Source organism: Trichosurus vulpecula, chromosome 9 (assembly GCF_011100635.1).
Source record: "Trichosurus vulpecula isolate mTriVul1 chromosome 9, mTriVul1.pri, whole genome shotgun sequence".
NCBI lineage: Eukaryota > Metazoa > Chordata > Mammalia > Diprotodontia > Phalangeridae > Trichosurus > Trichosurus vulpecula.
Window position 1 is genome coordinate 78,950,430 of NC_050581.1, and position 26,276 is coordinate 78,976,705.

Here is a 26,276-nt window from a genome sequence, read left to right on the forward strand (position 1 = left end):
ACAGATTTCCCGGGAAACGCAGGTTTCTAAGCATGTAGAAAGGTAAGAGACAAGGATGAGGAACTTGAGAGCAGCATAGACAATTGATAGGAGCAAAAATTGGTTGGATTTTAAGGGATAAATTATTTACTCATTCAACAAACTTTTATTTAGCACTCATTTTATGCCCTGTGCTAGGCACAAATACACACAAGAAAAGCTTTCTGATTTCAGTAATGGTTCATATTTATATAGTGCCTTAAGTTTTGCCAAGTACTTTCCATTACATCATTTGATGCCTTTAACAGCTTCATGAAGTAGGTAATCTTATTATTTATTTCTTTTTTTGGGGGGGGGGATCTGAAACCAATCAACAAATATTTATTAATTATCTGTACAGTATTAGGATCTGGAAATGGAAGGACAAAAGCTTACATTCTATCTGGGAGACAATATGTAGTTATTTACAAAACAGACCCAAGGTGATAATATGGATAGATCTTACTGTCTGAAGAGACAGTTGAGGTTTAAAGATATCAAGTGACTTGTCCGGGATGGCACAGTGATGAAGGGCCTGAGGTGGGATTCAAACTGAAGCCCTCTTGAGGTCACATCTGGCATTCTATCTACTAATGCAGGCTGCCTTCAAAAGCTCTACATACAGCCTCATAGAAGAAGATGACATCTATGGATTAAAAAAAAGACCACAAAGTAGATAAGTGAAGAAGAGTACATGTTGCTATGCGATCAATTGAAGGAGGAGTTCCTTCCACCTGGGGGAAACAGAAAAGACTTCATAGAGGAAATAGCATTTCAGCAGTCCCTTGAAAGGTTGGTAGGACATCAGTTGGTAAAGATAGGATGGGAGGTCTCATTCACTTTATAGAGAAGAATTCAAATAAAGACACAAGAAAGCCCTGAATTTGTTCAGGGGACAACAAGGAGTCCAACTAGATGGCTAGTGCTGGCCTTGGAGTCAGGAAGACCTGAGCTCAAATCTGGGTTCAGATACTTAGTAGCTGTGTGACCCTGGGCAAGTCACTTTAACCTCTGTTTGACTCAGTTTCCTCATCTGTAAAATGGGGAATAATAACACCACCTACTTCTCAGGGTGTTTGTGAGGATCACACGAGAGAATAATTGTAAAGCACTTAGTACCTTGCCTGGCACATGGTGAGTGCTCTATAAATGCTAGCTATTATCATTAGTTATCATTCCAAGGCATAGAGTAATGTGAAGAGGAATATATGATAAAGACTGGTAGGTTAGATTTGAGCCAGATTGGGAAGGACTTTGGATGCCAGACCAAACACCTTCCTTGAAAAGGGCATTTAGGCTAGAGAAAGCAGAATCTACTACAAGGAGATAGTAACTAAAAGAAGTTATCTAGGTTAAAGATCAAAATCACAGTCTGGACTGACCATGGCCTCCTTGAGACCAGGGGATAAATGGCTAGTGGGAAGAGACAGAAACTTGGCACTGTCTTTTATGATTCTAAAATCAATCTTTTTTTCTTTTCAAAGGTGAAACATGCCGGAGTTTTATTGACCTGGCTCCAGCATCGGAGAAAGGTAAGAGGTATCTGAGTTCTATTTTGCAAAAGTAGTCCTTTGGTCCTCTGTTGGGAGAATACTTCCTGAGTTATTTTGTGTGTTTACATGCACATACACACACATATACATACATACACATATGTACACATACATACATACATGCACACATATATACACATACACATATGTTCTTCCATACCTTCTTGATTCCAAAGTTGCCTTCACCCCAAAAAACTGTCATTCCTCAGAGGACCTGTCAGAGTTCTTAACATCATACTTCCCATTTCCGTGAGCTCTTGGTTCGGATTAGCCTCATTATACCAACCCAGCACAGCCTTGTTGTATATCTTGGTACTTCTGACCTTTATCTTTCTGTCTGAAACTTCAGAAATAATTGGCATGGCCAGTTACCTTGTCAAAGGCAGACAAAGAGAGAGGGGGTTTGACACTGGTCATCTGTAACATTCGCATTTCAAAGTTGCCTTCTCCAGTTGAAAGTTCATCATGAAACTTGGGCCTTGTTGAGAAAGGAAGGTAGCAAGTAAGATTGAAATGCCAAGAGTAGACCTGAGTTCAGAATGAGTGACAGATGTGTGGTTTCCAGTGCATTCATTTATAGCTTCTTTGTATTCAATGAGGTAATTTTCTAAGCTAAGTAGTCAAAGATGGGTCATTGTTGAAAAGACCTTTAGGTGATAAGTATTGTTGAAATACTTCCTTCCCCAATCTCAATTTGTCTGTGTTTCTCATCCTGTTTGATTTCTGGACTTGGAGTTGGAGACTTTTAGAACCGGATCATAGGAAGGGTGTTAGATCACAGGCGTATTTCACCAGACTCATTTTGCAGATGAGGAAACCCAGAAGGGGTTAATAAGTGACTTGTCCAAGGCCTTGCAGCTAGTATTTGGCAGACCTGGGGATCCAACCCAGGTTCTTTGACTCCAAATCTAGCACTTTTTCCACAGGTTGCCTTCTATTCATTTAATTCAATTCTATTAGACAAGCTTTTTGTCATGTTCCTAAGGGAGACATACAAGCAAAAAGGAAACAATTTCTGTCCTCAAGGAGCTTATGTTCTGCTGGAGGTAGGAGTGGGTAACATACACAGACAAATACAAAATACATCCAAAGTAAATATATAGTGATTTCAAAGATCTAGAGGGAGAGAACCGGTAACTGAAGGACCAAGAGAGGAGGCATTTGAGCTAAGCCTTGAAGATTTCAAGAGGTGGAAATGAGAACATTCCAGCCAGTCACCCAACAAGCCTTTTATTAAGCATCAATATGCACGGTGTACTCATGCTGGTTGCTAGGGACACAAAGGATTCCCCTCATCCTTGAAATAATCTCTCACTTCAAGGAGCTTATATTACAGACATGGTGATGGGGGGAGGCAGCCTGTGCAAAGTCATGGAGATGAGAGATGGAATGTTATGTATGGGAAACAGCAAGTAGGGTGATTTGGCTGCAATGGAGAGAGTATGGGGGTGAGTAATGGGAAATCAGTCTAGAAAGCTAGGCTGGGCCCAGAATGTGAAGGGCTTCAAATGCCAGGCAGCTCATATTTTCTCCTGGAGGCCATAGGGAGTCAGTGATATACATAGTCAGATCTGGGCTGTAGGAATATCTGTGTGGCAGCAGTTTGGAAGATGGATGGGAAACTGGCCTTGTTGCCATTTGCTATGTACAACATTACATTTCCTGCCTCCACATCTTTGCATAGGCCGTACCCCATATGCAGAATACATCCTTCCTCATCTCTCCCTCTTGGAATCTCTAGTTCCCTTTCGGGATCATTGTTTCAAGTACTACTTCCTTCAAGAAGCCTTTCCTGATTTCCCCAGTTGTTAGTGAGACTCTTCTCTGCTGCCACACAGCTACTGTGTATCAGATTTGTGTTTATCCTGGATGTATTATTCTTAAGTGTGGATATATTGTACGTTCCTGGTGTAAGCATGCTCCTTCTGTCTTCTGCCTTTGTATGCCCAGCATGTAGCACAATGCCTGGCACATAATAAGCACTTAAAAATGGTTGGATGCGGGGAGAGACTAATTAGGCAGTTACTGCAATAGATCACTCAAGAGGTGCTGAGAACTTGAGCTAGGTTGGCATCCAGTGTTGAGTGGAGAGAGGTAGAAAGGACTCATTCATTCACCAAACACTTATGTATCTATCTCTTCTATTCAGAGAAATGTATCAGGCTCGAGGGAGTATACAAAGTTTCACTAAGAGAGAGTCTGCTGACATTGAGTTGATGAGTTAGGGCAATGAGACATAGACTCAGATAAATATGTATACAAAGTTTGATACAAAGTATTACTCTCAATACATTCAGTAAACATAAATGAAGCACCTATTATGTGCAGAGCGCTATGCTGGGTGTTGTCACACAGTCGTTTTTCAGTTATGTCTGACTCTTTATGACTCCATTTGGGGTTTTCTTGGCAAAAATATTAGAGTGGTTTGCTATTTCCTTCTCCAGCTCATTTTACACATGAGGAAACTGAGGCCAACAGGGTTAAGTGACTTGCCCAGGGTCACACAGCTAGTTAGTGTCTGAGGCTGGATTTGGACTCAGGAAGATGAGTCTTCCTGACTCCAGGTCCAGCACTCTGTCCACCATACCACCTAGCTGCCCTTATTGTGCTAGGTACTTAGGGAGCTACATTTAGGCAAGGCCACCCTTATCTTCATGGAGTTATCACTTTAGTTTGAGTGTAAGATACAAATACACACAAATAATATTCAGTTATATGTTAAGGGCATTCCTTAAAGGATTGTAAAGCTAAGTGCTAATTGAAGATCACAGGGAAAGGTCACCCACTAGTGGATTCAGGATCCTAAAGGAGACTTTGTGGAGGAGACAGCATTCTTGTTGGGCTTTTGGGAGGTAAAGAGGGGGAGGTAGGGTGGTGAAGGAATAGAGGTGATCCTGACTGACAGCATGGGCAGTAGGAGAGTACACACCATTTTCAGGATGCAGAAAGTAGTTTAATTTTGTTGGAGTAAATAGAGTGTGTGAAGGGAGGTAATATGACAGACTGGGAAGGTAGTGTAGTTTCAGATTTTGGAAGACCTTAAGTCCCAGGCAAAGAGTTTAAATTTTTCTTAGTAGGTGATGGAGAGCCACTGAAGATTTGGGACCAGAGGAATGGTGTGACAGATCAATATCCACATATAGGAAACATTCTGGCAATATTATGATGGATGGCTTAGAGAGGGAAGCTGTTGAAGTAGTCCAGGTAGATGATGAGCACCTGGGCCATGGTGGTAGCCATGGGAATAGGGAGAGGAGGGATAGGATAGAGCCTGGAGAAGTGCAATCAAGAGGGCTTAGCAACTGATTGGATGTGAAAACTGAGGGAGAAGACAGCATGTGAGAGAAGACACAGGTTTCAAAAATGGGAGACAGGGTGATTGGTGGTGCCACAGACAGTTGTTAGAAGGAGGAGCAAGTTTAACAATGATAAGATCAGCTTTGGACTTCCTGAATCTGAAGTGTCAATGTGATATTAATATCAACTCCCTCTCGCTATTCACTTTATATATAAAGCGGTGGCCTTCTTTAAGGTTCATGTGAAGCTGTGGGCCTCTCAGGTCTGCCCCTCATCTCCAGGGCTCTCAAGAGACCTGCATTTTAGAGCTCATGCTCCCTGAAGAGACTTGAGCTAAGAGAAGTGTTTAAGAGGCCTACAGCTTGCATTTTGGGCATGTGGGTTTCTGAGTCTTGCTGTCCTCTCTGAGCTGCTCTACAGTCTGTCAGTACTCGTCCAAACCTGGAAGAAAAGTACATGCCTATGTACATGTATCTGCCATCAGAAGTAGGAGCCTTCCATTCCTATCCCCCTGCCAAGAAAAGAAAAAAAAAGGAATCCTGAGAAAGTGAAGGAGTTTGTAGATATTTTCCAGGCCTTGTGATTTGACTTTTAGGACTTAACGATAATGCCTAAATCCTTTAAGCTGTGGATTTAAAACTGTTCATAGGGAATTTTATCTAGCTAAGATAGATTTGAGTTTGAATTTCTGGGTTTTTCACTAATTTGCTCAACGATACAGAAGAAACACTTTATTATTCATGATAACAACTGATACACACTACTTTAAGATTTGGAAAGCACTTTAATTACCTCATCTCCTTTGATCTTCTCAACAAACAACTATGTTGGATAAGTGTTCAGATGTAATTGGGTCCTTTCTACTGATGAGGAAACATCAGTCTATCAACAAGCACTTATTAATGCTAACTCTGTGCCAGGCACTGTGCTAAGCACTGAGGATGCAAAAAAAGGCAAAAACCTGAGAAGTTTGGATTCGGTCAAAGGGCACTTGAGGACCTAGAGGGCCACATGTGGCCTCGAGGCCTCAGGTTCCCCACCCATGTCTAGAGTTGCTTTGCTAAAATATGAAGGACGATTTGCTCCCAGGTTTTCCTGACTTTAAGTCCAAGGCTGTACCCATTACATCACATTGCCTTTTATTACCATTTGCCTCAGTTTCTCTGTCAAATGAGACCTAGCCTAAGGGAATGAAGGTTTCTGGCACCTGTGCTCCTCTCCTCCACAGTCACTAGATCCCACCCAGCATAGCCAAACATCTGCCGAGCCCAGCATGAAGAATACGGGCAGCAGATGTGGGATTCCTGAGGGTTATCGTTTATCACAGATGTTAAGCTGGAAGAGATCTAGAGGCCATATAGTCCATCTCCCTCACTATACAGTGGAGAAACTGAGGTCTGGAGAGGCAAAATGATTTGGCCAAGGCTATGCAACTGTCATGTTGTCAGTGTCAAGCATGTGTGTCTTTGTATATGGTAACTTCAGGTCCAGGTGATCATTTTCTTCAGACACAAAATGCAGATAGAACTATGGAGAAACAAATACTTTTGAGGTTCCTGGGAGGAGGCATAGGTACAGTAGGGTGCAGTCCTAACTGCTCTGATTGTCTCTTTGGCTCTCATGAAGTCCATGGGTAGCAATTGTCCTACCTAGAAGTAAACGTAATTTTAATTCCTCAAGCATTCATCATGTATCCACTATATGTCAGGTACTGTTCTAGGCACAGGGAGACACAAAGAGAAATACAAAACCATTTTACTCTCAGGAAATTTATATTCTACTTGGAGAAACAATATGTATATAGATTATATGCAGAATATACAAAGCATAAATACAAAATCTTTCATGGGATTGGGGAGGGACATGAACGTTAACAACTGAAGGGATCAGGAAAAGTGTCCTATAAGAAAGGGCACCTACATTGTTCGTTAAAGTAATCTAAAATGAGATGAAGAGGAAGAGCTTTCCAGGCATAGGTGGGACTGCTTGTGCAAAGGCAGAGGTGTGGAAGATGCAATGTCATGTATGGGAAACAAAAAGTTCTCGAATATGACTGGAATGTAAAGTTTATGAAGGGGAGTAATGTGCAATCAGTCAGGGAAGATAGGTTGGAGCCAGATTGTGAAAGGTTTTAAATGCCAGACAGAGAGTTTTGTAGTATGAGAACAAATTGGAGTCTGTTTAACTGACTATACTAGTTAGTTCCACCTATTTTCATTAAGACAAGGAAGACGTGAATGGAAGATGGGGGAGGGGTGAGTGCATGGGAGGGGTGGTAATAAGAATGAGAGAGACAGAGATAGCATAAAAGCAGGTTAAGTCTCACACCAGCTGTCTTGTCCTTGACTCCATGATGCAGTCTGTGGGAATGGAATCATGCTAAACAAACTCACAATAGATATATTTATAAGCCATAATGTCAATTCTTTAATATACAATGAGGGATACATATCTGTACCTATATTTTTTATGTATATCTATCTATCTATCTATCTAATCTCCCACTTAATAAATGCACGTGCCTAGCAGAGCGCCTTTGTAGGAGCTTAATAAATGCTTGTTGAATTAAGGTAAATGGAATACTCACTTTCTACTGAATTAATCATCAGAAGGTTACTTTGTGAGCCTGGAAACAGAGCAAAGGGAGCTGAATAATCTCGAAGGAAATTTCATCCAGAGGATGGTAGAGCCTGGAGGCTGATCCCCCACTCCCACCCCCACCCCCACCCCCACAGAAGGTACCTGTCTAGCAACCAGAATACTTCTATTAGATACAGTATCTCTTTCCTTTTTCTAGATTCCATGAAGATCAGCACTCTAGTGATAGAAAGCATCTGAGTGATAGGAGTTGAGAAAGAGGGGATAAGAGGGAATTCGTGGTAAATGGCCACTTTCACTAACTTTAATGGTCAGTGTCTTGCCATTTGTTACCATTGTCTATATCCTCTCAGTTCCCCAAAGGGATTTTAAAATTTGACTAATACCCTCTGGGATACTCTCTAATTCACGTAGGTTGAGTTCCTTGGGGGCAGACTGGTGGAAGATATTGACCATTGTCAGATTCAAAGGGTACCCTTATGGATCTTTACTCTTATCACTATAGTTCATGAACTCCTGCCACTATGCTTGCATTAACAATCAGCCAGTGGACACACTTAGCTCTTAGCAAAGGCATTTACTAAGATGACATAGGAAAGCTAGTAGCTATAAAACATTCCTTGCATAAACTTGGTGTACACTTTCCCAGAAATATATAGCATCTGTGGAAAGTGTGGCCTGAAATATGGTACAATGGTAGTGAAACACATGTGGGTGTATATATGCACACATGTATATACATACATGTGTGTATATATGCATGTGTTTGTGTGTCAAAGGCAACTTATAACTCCTGGTAATAAAGGACTTCAAAGTCCTTTCTCTCATCATAGGATTCTCACGCAACTCTCCTAAGGTACGGTATTTCTGCTGAGCAGGCTGCTCTTCTTGGGTTCCCCTGTTCTTCTCCATAGACAGCTCTCTCCCCTCTGCTGCCAGGGTTCCTATTTCTCCTTCCAGTAGCTGTTTCATTGTATCTATGACCACTCAGAGTATGTTTCTCCTCCTTCAACTGGGCCTTGAACCCTCTCCAACTGACTCTCTAGTTATTGAATGAGGTACCTCTTTCTGAGTGAGTAAATCCCCTTTAAAGCTACTTGGGTGAAAAGGAAAGGGAGGGAGAGAGAAATCTGCCCCCCCCACCCCAGGACTTTCACAAAGTGCTCCTGAGCTCACAATCCACCAAACTATTCTTCCATCCTAAGGGCTTGGCTTCTTAAAGCTTTAACAAGGGAATATCTGATTATGTGCTTGTCCCATGAAGTTGCTCCTTTTAATTCCATCAGAGAAAGGTGTTTCCACATCCCAAAGGGATCAGAGTAGGGCAGATATTTTAATGCCTTGTTTACATCTTGTATTTACATTCTGGGCTGGGGAGTGGGTCAAAGATCAACTCTTCTATACTTGGATAAGTGGAAAATTGATCCTCCTGGGGGAAAAAGTTAAAGACCCCTTTGCTATATTTTCCCATTTCCCTTTCCCCTGTGCCTATTTTGGAAGTGTTCAAATCATTTGGTAGAAATTTCATATTGCCACAATTATCCTGCAAGGAAAGGTCTTTTCTCTGTTATTTTATAAACTGGACCATAATTAAGAAAAGAGCATAGCAATGGGAATCAAAAACCCTAGATTCTGCTAACTCTGCCACTAAGTTGGATGAATCAATTCACCAGTCGGAACTTCAATTCTATCTATCAAATAAACTAGATGATCTGAAGGTCCTTTGCCAATTCTGACATTCTGCGATTCTAATAATCATCTAATAATTCGTCTAGAGTCATCCACATAGATGGTAGCTGAGCCCATGAAACTTGGCATGCAGTCTAATAGAAGAATGGGGCCTGTTGAAATGGGCCATTTCATTCGTTTTCTGTTTAGGACCTCTGCCCATTTTGGGGCACAGATCCTGTTTCTGCTACCTACTAATAGATTTGGGTCTCCCTGTAAAGCTGATGGACGGGGGCTGCGGGCACTGGCTGAGGCGAGTTTTGGATATTTATTTTAGCTTGAGACCTTGCTGTGTATTGTGTGAGTCCACACCAGCCAGTTTGGACTGAACTTTAACAATAGGTTGGCTCAGCTATCTTACCTGTTTCCAAGTGAGCTGGGGATTCCAGCAGCCTCTAGCCTGCAATTTTCGTGAAACAATTTCCAAAGCTTGTATGTTTCATTTGTTTAATATTTCAGAAATGTGTAACGATATGATGGGCTCTGCAGCCACAATCTTGATTCTTGCGTGAATCATTTCTCACTTCAATTCCTATAATAGTCTCTTGTTGGTTCCCTTACTCTCTCCCTTCTACGCCTGAAATCGATTTACAATTCCACTGTTCACTTAATTTATTTAGTACATTTTATTGATTGATGTCATAGAACCAAAATGTGAATAGATCAGAACATGTTCAGTAGAAAAAAGCAAAAGAGAAACTAACTTCCAAAGCAGCCCCATCCATAGTTGTGATATCAGAGTTTGGTGGCAGGGCCTATGATTTACTTCTCCAGAGTGCAAGGTCATCACAGAACCTAGCATCACTGCAGATTCCTCTCTCTATAACTGGTACAAAGATTTTCATTATGGGCTTTTCTAATTCCTGCTGCTTTCTTCCTGCCACTGCACCCCACTTCTTTCAAGGAATCTTTGTCAGTACTACCTTATTTCATAGTTCTTCCTGAGTTCCTTTGTTCCAAATTTTGCTTTGCCTTATTGCGTGAAATCTGTAGAATTTGAGAGCTGGAAGATAGCTCAGAGACTATGCACAGTACCAAGTCACCCATGAGGCAGTGGGGTATACTAGAAGGAATACACTGGACTCAGGATCAGAAGATCAGGGTTTAAATTCTGGTCCTCCCTGAATCTGTTCCTCATTAGCTGTGTGACCTTAGGCAAGTCACATCACCTTTCTGGGCCTCAGTATCCCTACCTGTAAAATGGAGATAATCACTCTTGTACTACTTACCTCACAGGGTACTGGTGAGAAAAGTGCTTTGTTAACCTTAAAGCCCTATATAAATTCATGTTATTTTTATGCCTGGGAGGAGTTCAAATCAGCCTACCCCTTTTCTCCCACCACTAGATTGTAAGTTCCTTGGAGGCAGGAGTCATATTGTACTCCTCCAGAGAACAGAGCTCTCATCTTGACTCATCTTTGTGTGGAGGTGGCTGCCTTGCCTCAGGAATTAGTGAGTTCCCTAACCCTGATGATCTTGAGTTAAGCGGCCCAGGGGTGGGGAACCTGTGGCCTTCTAAATCCTTGGGTGCAGCCTTTAGAATGGGTCCAAGTTTTACAGAACAAATCCTTTTATGAAGGGGATTTGTTTTGTGAACTTTGGGTTCAGTCAAAGGGCCGTACTTGAGGACCTAGAGGGTATGCAGGCCACAGGTTCCCTCCCCACCCTTGAAAGGGGACTTGAGGTAGATTTTGTACAAGATAACCTCAAAAGGCTCTAGCAGATCTTAAGACTCTATGATCTTTTCATTGTTCTCAGCTCAGTGCCTTACACATAGCAGAAACTCAATAAATATATGAACAAATGATCCATCTAGTTCAGCCCCTTTGTTTTGCAGTAAGGAAATAGAGAGGCTTAGAGATGGCAGAAACTTGGACTAGAAGCCAGGCCTCCTCAGTTCTGCTCTAGAATTCTTTCAATCATCCCACATCGGGGGAGGGGTTTTACATTAGCACTTTTATTTTGAAAACTCTAGATCCCTCTAATTACGAGATCTTATTAAAGGTAATTAAATCCCAGGTCTAGTTGAGAACTGTTCTAAGGGATAACAACATTTAATAATCGCTCTGATTGTTCTAATTCCAATTAGTCAAGATTATCTTTGCAGGTAATTAGTTGTCTGGGTAATCTCACCCCTACATATTCTCACAGAATAGCATATTAACCCCAAATGGTGACCAACTTTCATGCTAAAGAATCAAAAGCTATTTCTTAGAATAATCTGTTAAGTGCAAATAGAAGTAATTTAAATTTCTAAATGCCTGCGTGCTTGTTATCATAATGATATGTGCAAAATTGCCCTGGACAACTGCCTTGCTGGGCTTCAGGGGAGGCTCTCTGAAGCTCAGGAAAATTGTCAACTGCTGTAAACAGAATACAAGAGATTAGATGGAGAAGTGCCCTGGAAGGTCACTTCTTTGTTCCCTGGTCCCCAGGACTGAATTCTCTACAGTGTAATTTCTCACAGATTTCCAAGAGTCATCTTCTATTTCTTATGTGTCTTCTCTGATGGAGCATTCACCAGGGCCCACAATCCTCATATTCAGGTGAAAGGAATATCTCCCATTAGTTGAGCTTATGACTTCCTTTTCTGAATTCCACACTTGCTCCTTATCAGCCACTTAATCACAAAAGCATTTCACTCACAAAAGGATTCTGTCTTTGCCCCATCTTTTGCATTTGTCTCCATTTTAACCTTCCTCCTGTCACTATCCTAAATCAGGCCCTCATTGTCTCTTAACTGTACTGGTACAATAGCTTCCTAAATGGACTCCCCACCTCCAATCTCTGCCTTCTGCAATCCATCCTTCATCCAGTTGTCAGATTAATATTCCTAATGCACATGGTTTATTATGTCACTTCAGTGCTCACAAACTTTCATTGGTTCCCAACTGCCCATTTCATTTCCCACTGGGCTGTACTCATTAACTTCTCCCCTATGCCCCACACCTAGTATCTTCAATTCTTTCCACCTTTTCAGTTTTGTGTATTATCTTTCCTCATTAAATTCTAAGCTCCTTGAGGGCAGGGACTGTCTTTTTTTTTTTTTTTTTTGGTATTTCTATCCCCAGTATTTATCACAGTACCTGCCACTAGTAGGCACTTGACAAATGTTTATTGGCTATTGACTTTTGACTACCGAATATAATATTGAAACTCTAATATCTGGTATTCATGGCCACTCACAATCACTGAAAAGGTGCCTTTCTAAATTTATTTTAAATTTTTCACCTGAGACAGTTGTAACAGACACCTGTTACAGTTGAACTGGAAAATTTTTCTCTACTTCACATGACCTGTGCTTTTTTTTTTTAATGCTCCATGTGTTTATTCACATTATTCCATTTATGTTTGTTCCTCCACCCCCAGTTTCTGTCTGTGGATATCCTATATGCCTAAAGGCTCAACTCAATTGCATCTTTTTTTAAATGAAGTCTTTTCTGATCCACTCACCCAGTAATCATCTTTCCCTCATATCTCATTGTGCTTTGTACCATTTGCATCCTTCTATCAAACTATTTTCTTTTAACTTATTACTTAACTGGTTTTAATAGACTTGGATCTTTTAATCTCTCCTGAGCTTGGAATCAGGAAGACTCATCTTCTTGAGTTCAAATTTGGCCTCAGACACTAGTTATGTGACCCTGGGAAGTCACTTAACTCTGTTTGCCTCAGTTTCTTCATCTGTAAAGTAAGCTGGAGAAGGAAATGGCAAACCACTCCAGTATTTTTGCCAAGAAAACCCCAAATGGGGTCTTGAAGAGTCTGACTCAAGAGATGACTGAACACCAAATTGATCCTTTCACCATGCTAACTTAGCTTTGGGTTGCCTGGATGCTTTGGTTGTTACTAGTATAGTTGGGGGGTTGCTTTAGGTACCTTTCATCAATTGAGTCTCCCTAATGTACTTGATGAAATTACTGGATGTAGTGAGCAAATAACAGAGAAAAGGAGCTATGAGTGTCCTCTTTTCAGATGTTGAGTAGTTTATTTATATATGAAAGGGACAGGAAATAACACTGAGGATTGGCAAAGACTTTAGGCCTGACCTGGTGCCTCTTTCTCCTCCTTCTCACTGATATGGTAAATTGGAAGGGTTAAGAGTTTAAAAATGGATTAGTCAAACTTAGCAGAATTGTGCTGCACAGTGAGTTGAGAGAAGAGCTAGTTATAGAGAAAGAACCAAGCTGTGAGAGGCTGTTTTTCCTCTTTTGCCTGTTGTGTCCTCTAGACAGAATCCTATTCTGTGGGTTTGTTGACATATGGAGTTGTTGTTGGGGGAGGGAGAGGGGGAGGGAAGGAGAGAGAGGAGGGGGAAGAATAGGAGGTAGAGGGACAGAAGGAAAGAGAAAGAGAGAGAGAGAGAGAGAGAGAGAGAGAGAGAGAGAGAGAGAGAGAGAGAGAGAACCAGAACCAAGCACAAACACAAAGCTGGGGCAAGGAACCTGGGGATGCTCCTATTGATTCGAAGGAAAAGGTTCTGGCTTTTTTTTGAGGAACAGGCATAGCAGCACCTTAGGCTAGGATTTCAGCTAGAGGCAGTGGTGACCACAAACAAGCAGGCAAGCAGTGCTCAGCAGAGTCTGAGAGATCAAGGTCAAAGGCAGCAGAGCAGGAACATCAAGGACTTGCAGCATCAGCAGTATGAGTTATCTTTCCTTCTGCACACCTTGCCTACCTTAGAGTCTCATGCCTGGAACTGGACTCTTGCTGAGGAGATGGCAGGTCCCAAAGGTGGGACTCCTGCTGGTCCGAGGATAATACTTCTGTTTTTTTCTCCAAGTGCACAGCAGTACTTTAGTCAGGAAGTTAGCTGAATCCCAAACTAGAGGTAGTGGTGATGACAGCAAAACAATAAAGTAGGAGGAGAAGCATCTGGTGGTGTCCATGGAGCAGGGATTGGCAGGGACTGAAGGATCAAGGTCAGCAGAATCAGTTCAGCTGGAGTTGTGAATCGACTTGCCTTGCGCATGTATTGACCATTTATTTTCTCAACATATGCATCTTTGTACTTGTGAATTTTGTATGTAAACTCTTCCCACTGATGCTGTATGTATCTACGGAGTGTGTGCCCCAGATTAATATGGGGGATGTTTTATGGTTCCTACTATGCCTTTTGGTAAATGCCTTTGCTCTGAACTAATTGTGTTCTCTAAGGGCTGACTAGAGTGGGGGCTCATGAGCTATATTTTTTGGAATGAGGACCCATAGAGTTCCTTGTACCTTGGATTATTGTCCCTCAAGGGACCCAGCTTGTGAGTGCATTTGCAGGAGGAGCAACCCATGAATTCCTTCTTCCATTCTTCTTCTGAATCAAACTCGATCTACTTTTGCTACATTTTTGTATGATCTCAGCTCACTCACTAACCTCTATTTCTTCTTTTTCAGAACACATGATGAGTTTTTTTCTTCATTCTCTCTTCCCCACCCCTGTTGTCAGTTCATTCTTCTAATTTACTGGACAGGTGGTCTTGTTCTTCACAGAACAAAGATATCTCACATGCTCCATTGAATCTCCCTATGTGTTCGAAATCAGGAAAGTGTAGTGGTGAATGCCCTGTCCACTTCAGCTAGTGGTTCATTCTTTACAAAGTGTAATTTTTGTAAGGGCAAGCAAAGTGGGACTTTTTACTGTTTTTTTTTCTTTCAGAGTGCATCTCAGTACTAAGGCAATCAAGTACCTTTGATTGAGTCTTGCCTTTGTTTGTAGGAAGGTCCACACCCTTTTGCTAATTAGGTCATGAGAGGTGTGAAGCCCTTGAGAGATGTGAAGCTCTAGGGCCCTGAAAAAGGGTATATATACTCTGAGGTTAGCATTTTGCTTGGGGCTCACTCACTGAAAGAGTGTTGGTGTGGAGACTCTGGGTAGCAGTCAAGGAGCCCTGCCCCCCCACCTGCCCTTTGAAAAACCCAGATGTTGGTGCTTCTCTCTCTGGTAACTATGTATGTAATGTCTTGGACAGACAGCTAGAAACCTGTCTACTGATTTGTGTTATTTTGCTCTGTTTATATAATTTCTGCTTGTTATTTCTGTCTGTGTTTTCTCTGAAGTTCAGGGTGTTGACTTTTCCCTCTGAACTAAATGAATGATATATGTATGTTTAATTAAAATGAGATTATAAACCCCTTAAAGTTGCTTTCCTTAGAATAGAAGATCAAAGAACCAGTGCTAGCAGCCCTCCTGTGTGCTGGTGTTATTGGCCTCACACCTCCACAGCAGCTGTTAGCGGCATCATTGTTACACTTTTCCATTAAAGTCCTTTGACGAAGCCTCATCATGTCAGGGAGCTGATCCTGGGTTCTTGAAAGCTGTGCTCACAGAAGGCAAACTCTGGTAGTTTTTGCCAAACTGGAAAGGATTTGAATATGGGTTTATGATGGACACTTGCTTTCAATTTAGGATCATTCTAGCCAAGTTCAGAGAGGTTCATCACCAGATGACTGGCCAGTAAGTGATGAATTACCTTGACTTTTGCAATCATCAATGATAGTCTGCTAAGATGGGGGAAAGGGTTGCAAAGTCTATCAGTGGAAGGAGGACCTATACTGATGGAGTTATGGATCTTTCAAAATACTAAAGAGAAGTGTGTGTGTATGTGCATACACACATATATTTATCTATAGATATCTCTTGTAGCTAGATGTCTATATCTGCTTCTACTGTATACTGAATTGACGAGACATATCAATTCCAAGCTCCCTTATCATGATTTTTTGAGTAATCTATAACTTTAAAACTCCTACATAATTTCTAGTGTTTTGCCAAGCACTATGTGGATAATCTGTGACTATTGTTTTAAGAGGAGCCATGGATGAATTGCTGGGCTTGGAGTCTGGAAGACCTGAGTTCAAATCCAGCCTCAGAAACTTCCTGGAGGTGTGACCTTGGGCAAGTTGCTTAACCCCTGTTTGCTGCTGGAGAAGGAAATGTCAAACCACTCTGGTATCTTTGCCAAGAAAACTCCATGAACAGAGGGCCATACAACTGAAACAACTGAACAGCAACTACAGCAAATTGTTTTAAGTGACAAAGTCAAATTGAAGTTCTTTTATGAGCTTTTCTTGGAATTGGTGTGTCTCCTTCCCCACGCTTACTGGCCATCCTTCCTGAAGCTTTACTTGAGTAAGATATTTTACAGCTTGGCTATCCCCATACTTCCCATTTTTTCCCTCCCTTTATCATCTCTTATGGTATGCCTGTCTTTAAAAAATCTCCTTATCTTTTTCATTTTGCTTCCCTGCCTCCACCTTCTCTCCTTCCTCTTAGCCTCCCTTAAGTTATGTAGTCTTCTCTATCCACCTCTCTTTCCTTCTCTTTGGTTCTCCCTCTCTCTTTCTTCCCTCCTTCTTTTTTCACTCCCTCCCTCTCCTTTTCTCTTCTCTCTGTCCCTTCCTTTCTCCCTCTGCCCAGCCTCCCTCTTCTCTATCTTTCCTTCTCTTTGATTAAGCTATGTCTAATTGTTTCTCTTTGTCTCCCTCCCTCCCTTTCTTACTTCCTCTGTGTCTTCTCTTTCTTTTTATTCTCTCTCTGGTTTTCTGTTTGTTTCTCTTCCTTTTCTGTTTGCCTCCTCCTATCCTCTCTTGGGTTGTTTCACTTCTTTCTCCTCCCCTGTATTTCTCCTGCTCTTCTCTTTCCTTTTATTCTCTCTCTGGTTAAATCTATCCATCTCTCCTCCTCCTTCTCTGTCTTGCCCCCTCCTATCCTCTCGTGAGCTGTTTCATTTCTCTTCCCCTCCCTTACATTCTCCTCCCCACCCCCACTCCCCACTCCTTCCTCTAGCAGCACTACAGTGGCTCTTCATCATGTACCACCAGACAAGAGCTAAACGGGGATGGGAAAAGCTGCTTTCCTCCCACCCAGCTAAATATTCTAGTCTTCCAAGCACCCAATCATAGAGTATCAAGGAGCAAAAAGCTGTATGTCCCTGCTTGGTAGCAGGAAGGAGATCTGAGTTTCCCAAAGCTGTTTCTTGCGTGGCGATTAAAATACAATAAAAGAGACTGAGGCAGAGCTCTGAGCCAATGGCACTGTATTAAATGGTCCATGGTCCCCTCCAGTGAAGTGGGCCTCAGATCTTCCTCATGATCTGAGATACCCCTTTCTTCCAGGGTCTTATTTTTCTAAGGCTTGATACTAGATTTGATACATGAACATTCTAAAGAGGCTATACAAAATACAGAATCCCATTGGTTGATAGATCTTGCTTTGAGGGACAAAAAAATGATGTATCACATAGAAGTGGTATGTCAGTGGGAGTGGGGTACTGTGTGTCTCTCTGATTGGGCAAAGCATGGGGCATCTCCACTAAATGGTCAAAGATGTTCATAAGATGTCACCTGCTCATGTTGGACAAATGAGAGTGGCCCAGAGGTACAAACATAAGTTGGAGGACTTTCCATGTAATTGAGTCACCTCCTCCAACCTGGGCTTGGTCACCATCAAAAAGAAAAACAAGGGCGGAGGGCCTCTGGTTACCTTCCTATGATTAAGCAAGTGAACTTACAATCTGCTGCTTGTGGTTCTGGGGCATAATATATAGAACTTATAATCACTACCCCTGTGGAATCATATCAAACTGATTAATACTGATTGGAATAGAGTAGGGGTCTAAATTGCTCAGAGTTGCACAGCATTAAAATTGCTCCCTTTTAGGCAGTGCATGTGTTACTGCCTCAGCTAGGACACATGCCTCTAAAAACACACTCTTTTCCAAGCTATGGCTGGCTAGCCCAGTAAGTAAGGAGGTGGCATGGTATAATGTAGTGATGATCTGCTCAAATAGAAACAGGCCACTAAACCACATTGAAAACCACATGTTAACATTATCTAGGTTCTATTGTATTTTTATTTATTTTGTTAAATATTTCCCAATTGAATTATATTCTGGTTCCTGTCCCCAGACAGGCTGCATGTTTGACCCCTCTGCGTTGAATATGTGTCCTGGGGTCTGAGAGATGAGGGTGTAATAAAAAGAGTACTGAGCTTGGAATGATGAACCTGTTACTGAACCTGAGTTCGAATTCCCATTTGGTCCCTTAGGACCTACGTGACCTTGGGCAAGTCAATTAAACTCTCTGAGCCTGGCTTGATTCAAATGAAGGTGATCGCATCTGCAGTATCTACCTCACAAGTTTGTTCTGATGCGATAATGCTTTACAAGCCTTGAAGTGCTATATAAGGTGCAGTCATTACCATCACCATTCTTACTTAGTCACCAGGGGCACCTTTAACTCTTGCCAGCTGCTGGCTCTACTGTGCACCCTGACCACCCTCTGACTGTAGCCCTTGCTGTGGCTGGCCAGCTTATGACTATATGATTTAAGTCATCGTGAGGATTGGATGGATGGATCCTAGGAACATAAAATTTAGGGCTGAGGACATTCTATTTATTTATTTGGCTGAGGGCATTTTACAGAGAAGGAAAGTGAGGCATAAAAAAGTGGAGCTGAGTAGACACTTTTAAATAAAAAAATGGGGTTCAAAAGAAACATAGAAATGTAATATAGTGGAGCAACTGGAAGGGTCTGCTAGGGATGGGGAACCTGCAGCCTGGCCCTTTGACTGAATCCAAACTTCACAGAACAAATATCCGTAACAAAAGGACATTCATCCTAGATATTCCTGTAGACTAGGCCTACACAACATACGGCCCACAAGCTGTTTGTGGCCTACCCAAGTGGCCCATGGGCAGTATGTAGTGCAGGCCTGTTTTACATCCTCTACGTTTTTGTGGGTGGCCCAAAATCATTTTGCAGGCCAAGTGTTGTGCAGGCTTGCTCTAGACATTCTATTCCTAGACATTCTGTTCCTCTCTGGGCTCCTCTCCTCACCCTCTGGACTTCTTTCTCTACCATGGTCCGGCTGCCCTCTCAGACTGGAAGATCACTCTTTCCCCCAAAGCCTTCCTAGCCTAGTAGATCCCTCCTTTCCTGATGGACCACTTCCTCCCAGAGCCTCCATTTTAAGGAGAGTGCCCAGGCCAATCATACTCACTCCTTCATTCCTCTCTGGGCTCCACTACTTTCAACTCTCCAGGGGGCTTCTTTCTCTGCTGTGTCTCTCTCTGATGCCCCAACCCCCACAATACTTCTCAGCTTTTTATGCACTGTCTTCCCTTATCAGAATACAAGCTCTTTGGGGGAAGAGAATGTCTTCTTGCTTGTATTTGTATTCCTAGCATTTAGCACAATGCCTGGCACATAGTGAACATTTAAATGCTCGGTGACTTGACTTGTTAAACCTGGGAAGGTCCTTGTCCAAGGTCAAATAAGCAGCAGAGTTGGGATCCGAAGCAAGGCCCCCTAAGTCCAGTTCCAGTGCTCTTCTCGCTGTATAGTCGTTTTGTGAAAACCTTCAGGATTTTAATGAAGATCTCTGTAATCTCACTATGAGGTGACTCAGAGTTAAATATTGTAGCCGAAAAAAAGGTCTGGACATGCCTATGTGGAAAGTTCTTGAGGCCTGTAGGTCTAATCAGTTGTATTATGAATGTGAGTCTACACCAGCCCCACTATGCCCGGAGAGCCATGATGAATGAAGCCTTTTTGTTGTTTTTCAGTCATTTTCAGTCCTGTCTGACTCTTTGTGACCCCATTTGTTGTTGGTTTTATTGAGTATTTTTTTTTGGCAAAGATACTGGAGTGATGTGCCATTTCCTTCTCCAGCTCATTTTACAGATGAGGCAACTGAGGCAAACAGGGTTAAGTGACTTGCCCAGGGTCACAGAGCTAGGAAGTATCTGTGGCTAAATGATGAAGCCTTACTGAATGGAATTGTACAAACATTACTCCCTCTGTGACCTTGTGATTTTCATGTATATCTTTCATTCTTCTCTTTCTTAGAACTGCAGGATGTTGGAGCTGGAAATAGACCTTAAGGGTTGTCCTAGTTTAACTCCTTCATTTTCCAAATGAAACTGAGGCCCCCAACAGGGCAAGTGGCTTGTCTAGATCAATCACCAAGCTCATGCCAGAGCTGGACCCATTTCTCCTACGTCTTGTTACAGCATTCTTTACACTATGTATGACTGTGCTTTGTTCTCATAAGTCTAGTTTTTAAAAGAGAATGCTATTTCAACGCATCCCAATCCTCATGCAGCTCTTGGCATATTAGATTAGATCATTACATTTTAGTATTAAACTTTTTAAATGTTTAAATGTATTTCCCTCATTCAATAAATCTGGGTATAAAAATAGTAGTGCCAAGGATGGATAATTATGACCAAAGAAGAAATGTGGGGGATGGTAATGTGATGGGCACGAAGGGATTTAGGGAGAAAGTTGGGAAGTCTAATGTGATGGCAGCACCACATATACTATATACTATACATATTTGTATATGCATGTATATGTATATACTCTATACACTCATTGTTTATGTTTATCTTTGGGTTCTGGATTGGCAGCTGAATGGCACAGTGGATAGAATACATAGCAGCTGTGTGAGTCTAGTCAAGTCACTTAACCTCTATGTGTTTCAGTTTCTTCGTCTATAAAATGAGGATGATAATAGCACCCAGCTCACAAGGTTGTTGTGAGCATCAAATGAGATAATGATTGGGAAGCACTTTGTGAACCTTAAGGCATTTATGTGAATGCTATATAGCTATTGTTATTGGATTGGAGTATACGGAGAATTTGGGAGCATTTGCCCAGTGGCCTGTGGGCTATCTGGTCTTTTTAAAGGAAGAATAGGGGAAAATGAGGCAGGTCTGCCTTCACTGTGCAAATACTTGCAGGAACATCCTCGAAAATAGTGCCAGATTACCAGCTCTCCAGAATACACATCATTTCTCCATTCACATCCCCTTAAGTCTGTCCTAATGGTCTGGGATAGAAGAATTGGTTTGGCCAGTTCAGTTAAACTTTGTCCTTCAAAGGGGGTGGGGAAGGTTAACTCAACTCCGTAGGAGGCCAAAGTCATGACCTCAAGGGGTATATGATGAACTGCTCAGAGCATGGGAAGGTGGGTCATATCCCACACCAGCTGAAATTGCCAGTCTTGTAGCTTGTCTCCAATACAATCACCACTACCTTTGATATGTAATTGCTCAGAACTCCCAGATTCTACCCCCTCTAGCCACTGTGCAAACTCTCAGCTTCTCCGTCCTAGAATCAGTCCCTCAGGGCATTTAGAATCTACTGATGACTTAACCACACGAACAACCGGAAGAGCTTTTCCACCAGTGCCCGTTGGGGAAATTATGTCCTTTACCAAGAACATCCTCCCCCTCCCCCTCATATCACATTAGTGTTACCCATTCCCATCTCAGGGTGATCTCTACTCTGGGGCAGTGACTGATGAGTAAGACTCAACTCCTCTCTAGCCTTATTATATAGTATTCCCTTTCCTATACTGTCTGGTTCAGTCAAACTGCCCTTTCTATTTTCACACACATACAAAAACTCCAACAGAAACATCCAAATATAGGAAAGTAAGGTAAACTTCAATCCATTAAGCAGAACCATGTAAAGAAGAATGGAGTTATATTGAAAACTTTCTGTTGAATGGAAGTCAGAGAAAACTCACTTTTGCTCGCTGTTTTTACACTGTGTATAATAATAAGCTACATGGAGGAATAGGTTTTCTCTTGAAAGGCTGTTCTGTTCATTGTTATAACCTATTTGATTTTCATATTGTGCATCTTTCAATAACAATTTATATTAAAGAAGAAATTCACCTGTTTGGCTAGCTACGTTGATTGAATAGCTGAATAATTAGTTGCTGACAAAAAGTTAATATTTACAAGTCTGCCCTCCCCCTTCAGAAACATTTTTTTTTGAAAATAATGAAGCATGTTCAATCATATTGCTCTCACTAAAAATATCATTAATAATTAGTAACATTAATATGCTGCATAATGAATGTGTACAATAGCATTATTAATAATTAATATCATGGTGAGAGGAAAAAGTGTTTTGTGCCATTAATAAGATATTATAAATTATTATTTATTTCATTTTGATATCCTTTTAAATCTCTTTTTTGTGTATGTTTTATAGTATACATAATACATTAGTAAATGTATACAACTTAAGTATATATAAATATATGGGAGAAACGATGAAAACTTTTTTTTTAATTGATGGGGTAAAATAAAGCTTGGAGGCTGCTCTAGGAGAGGCAGTCTGACATACTTTGGTTTGTTAACAATGTTGTAAAGATAGCCACTGTTGGACAAGATTTTGCAGTGATGAAGGAGTGAGTCAAGTTGTGAGAATCAGATATGTGACTCAGACATGAAGGCCATTTCTTCAGAAGATCCTGAGTTCTTCTCTGATATGCTTTGTGTCTTTGCTTTAGAACAGCACAAAGCCTCCATCTGTGGAGCCCCATGAGACAGCTGGGGGGGAGGGGAGGGCAAAACACACATGTCAAACCCAAACCCCTAGGGCCTCTAGGTGGCACAATAGATAAAGCACTGGCCCTGGGGTCAGGAGGACCCAAGTTCAAATCCTGCCTCAGACACTTAACACTTACTAGCTGTGTGACCCGGGGCAAGTCACTTAAACCCGATTGCCTCAAAAAACCAAAACCAATACAAGCTCCTAATTATCTTCTTGAGGAGCTCTGGGGTGGGGGCTACATAGAAAAGCATCAAAGGAGATGAAAGGGGAAATCTAGACACTACAGCTGAGTTCTTGAAGATGTCTTGGACTTTAATTGGCTTTTCACTTCCCCACTACCCTACATTACTTCGTAGCTCTCAGAGACTGGCTGGTTTGCCCAGAGTGTACCAGCACTGAGGTCAATGCAAAGCTGGCTTAAATACCTGTTCTTTTCCTAAACCAAGCACGAGTGTAGTTTCTAAAGATGCTTTCATCTCTGGTCTGTGGTCCCAACTATATTCTTTCTTTCCCACATCTGTTGCTAACAACTTCCATCTCATCAGTTGCTCACTTCTTCCCAATCCTATCAGAGTGAAGTCATCATTGTTGAAATCTTAGAGCTGGTTAGGAAAAATATAGGTTTTGTCTGAGATGAATATGAAAAATTTGACCTCTTTCCTCTCTCTACAGACCCCAGACTCCCCTTCTGCTATGTTCTACCAGCAAGTGTAACCTCTGCCTCTGTTCTGTATAGTCACCTTTTCATTTTTTGTTGTTTGTTTTATTAATTCGCTTGGCTTCTGCCTTGGAGTCATGTCAGAAATTCTGATATGTGAAAAAAGAAACCCAGATGAAGGAGAAAACCCAGGGAGCATATTGTTGTGGATGGGGCTGTGTTGGCTCAGAACACCCAGTGTTGAACATTTGTCCCATCTGCTGGCTAATATAATCTCATAATTTTCAGCCATCTGCCTGACTCCCCAGTGGTGCAGTAGAGAGTCTGGGATGAAAAAATAGCCCTGCAAACAGAGAGAGACTTGGCCAACAACAAAAATATTCTGATTATTGAAGCTTTTCTGAAGTGCCAAAGACCAGTGGAGACATTTATCATCGAATGGATGTCACCAGGAATCAGAAAGCAGAGAGGGAAATTCAAAGCGAATTTTCAAGAGGGTTGGAAAACCCCCAGCTTGCCTTCTATCAATTGGTACAGTAGGTGATGGAATTAATTCCCAGAAACAGCTTGAATCCTGCAAGGTTGAATATTTTGATATTGTTTTGCTTTCATTTGGAATTTCATTTAGAATTGAATTCTTTATTGTCTTTTAGGGAAAGACAAGGGTTCCATTACATAGAGAGGTTTTCTAGGTATTACATGAATAAAATTCACTGCATGCATTTTGCCAGAGGAACAAGAAGTCATTCATTCTCAATCCGCCCCCCCTCTCTGTCTCTCTGTCTCTGTCTCTCTGTTTTTCTCTTTCTCTTCTCTCTCAGTCTCTTTGTCTCTCTGTCGCTCTCTGTCTGTCTGTCTGTCTCTGTCTCTGTCTCTCTATCTCTGTCTGTCTGTCTGTCTCTCTCAGGAGGGAGCAATGGATAATACCTTTTTTTTCCCAAAGCAAGTTTTCTCCTGTCTCCTGACCACTGCAGTGTAGTAGACTCCTGGACCCACATCAACTCTGTGTGAGAGAGGGGAGAATCTGGAGGTTTCCTTTATTTTCTAAATTGTATCTATGGCCATTTGTTTGAGGCCTGGATTGCTGGATTCAAAGATGTTCAGAACTCTTGGCCACCTCTTCTCAAGCTCTTGAACTTCAGTTGAATGGATTTGGCTTTGCTCTGGGGTTAGGTTTGTGCTCTCCAGGCCAAGGAAGGGGGAAAATTGCATAGATAAAAGCCAGCATGATTTAGCAGCAAGTATACTCCTGTGGGAGTTAGAAAACCTGGAGGTCTTAGAATATGTGCCTGCCAGGATCCTGTGACCACTTGACCCAGAAAAAAGAGAAGGGATCAGAAGATAGTGTTAACGTTGTAGCTAGTGCTGACCTTATGACACAGAGTCATTTTCCAGCCCTTGGGTGTTCTCTGTACACAAGACCTTGAGCAGTTTGCATCTGGGGCATATGACTCTTACAGGGACTCACGCAATACAGGGGAAAAAAATCAACAGAACAGGAAAAGTTAAACTGTAGCAGACCTCCAGAGCCTCATTATTTTGTCGTGAAGAAGTTTACCTGCCTCCCTTGTGCTCCCTCTTTCTCATCGTACCCAGCCCAGCAGCTGCACTGTGCTGTACCAATCTTAAAAAATAAAACACAATCCCTGAGACTCTGGCTCTTTTGCTTTTATGTGCTGCCTAGAGACAGCCGCAGACAGGGAGAGAGACTGGTGTCTTTGTGAGAGCTGTTGACAGCATCTGCTACCTTCCTGTCCCCAAAGATCAACTGCTTTGCTTTCCTTAATGTGGTAATAATCCCATCTCAGCCTTTTACAAGTGAGTGTGGGACCTTGGGCAAATCATTTAGTCTCTCAGTCTCAGTTTCTCCATTTGTGAAATAAGAGTGGTAATATTTATACTACCTACATCACAGTGCAATTGTGAAGACCAAATCTGATGTTATATTGTTGTACCAGAAGTGAGTGAGACATGCCACAGAGTATAAGTTTAAAATGGAGAATTTATTAGCCAGCGGCCATTAGGGGTATGCCACCCAAATCAAATGGCTCCGTGTTGGGGTGAAGGTGTGATTTATATAGGACATACAGGGGTACAGTGGTTAATTATCTCCTGGAACCTACAGGCCAGGTCACAGGGTGGGGGGAACAGGAACAAAGGTCATGACTGATCAAAAGATTTTGACAGGTTATCGTTAAGTGGGATAATGTTATTGACATTCCATGGTGGAGTCACGGAGCCCCAGGGATATCTGCTAAATGCCAGAAGGTCTAAGTCCATTCCTTATCATGCAAACTGGGGTTTCTCAGGGGTCTCCTGATTTTTCCAGTACTACAATATGTAAAACCCTTTAATGTAAATATTATCCACTATTATTATTCCTGGAATAAAGTTCTGCTTCACTGTCTCATCGTGGCCTGGAGGTGACCCTGGGTTTTTGAAGGCTTTTCCAGGGGAATGTAATATCTGACAGGTTCCATCTGGCTACAAAGGCAATATGATCCCTGTGATGGACTGTGTCTATTGTCTGAGGACCAGCCTAGTTCTGAGAGGTTCATCACTTGAAGGTTGGGCCATCAGGGAGTGTTTATTTTTTAACCACAGAAATTCATGACATTGTTTAACAAAGTGTGGAGTAGTTGAGATCTGCATTGATGGAGGGCCTATTCTCACTGTAAGAAACAGAGGAAGGGGTATTCCAAGTTATTTTCCAAGAGGGTCACGAGCCCCAGATTAACAGGATGATAGAAACCAGCTAGAACTGGTTCTGGGGTTAGGACAGCTCAGTCAAGAGTCACAGCTAAAAGGCAGAAGTACATGCTTAATGATCTTATGAATATTATCTTCCCTGCTCCAGGTGGAGCCAAGACTTATTTGAATGCACATATGATGTATATATGGGGGGAACATGTTAAGGGGGCTAGTGTGAACAAGGCAGATCAGGAAGTTGTACACTTCTGAGTATCAACCAAAGGGAAAAGAGGGAGGGACCTTGTCTCTTTGTAGAACACCTGAGCTTTCAACCTCACATTACAAACTAAAAGCTTTTCTGGCTTCAACAATGAGTGTTGTTCTTT

The 26,276-nt window shown here is 41.8% G+C and overlaps 1 protein-coding gene across 1 annotated transcript in view; it reads left to right on the forward strand.

Annotated features, from left to right (window-relative positions):
* GSG1L (GSG1 like) overlaps positions 1–26,276 on the forward strand; it is a 344,786-nt gene that overhangs the window by 79,808 nt on the left and 238,702 nt on the right. The window contains exon 2 of the mRNA XM_036739585.1: positions 1,503–1,550. Coding sequence (XP_036595480.1) covers positions 1,503–1,550 — 48 coding nt within the window. The remainder of the gene's footprint in view (positions 1–1,502; positions 1,551–26,276) is intronic.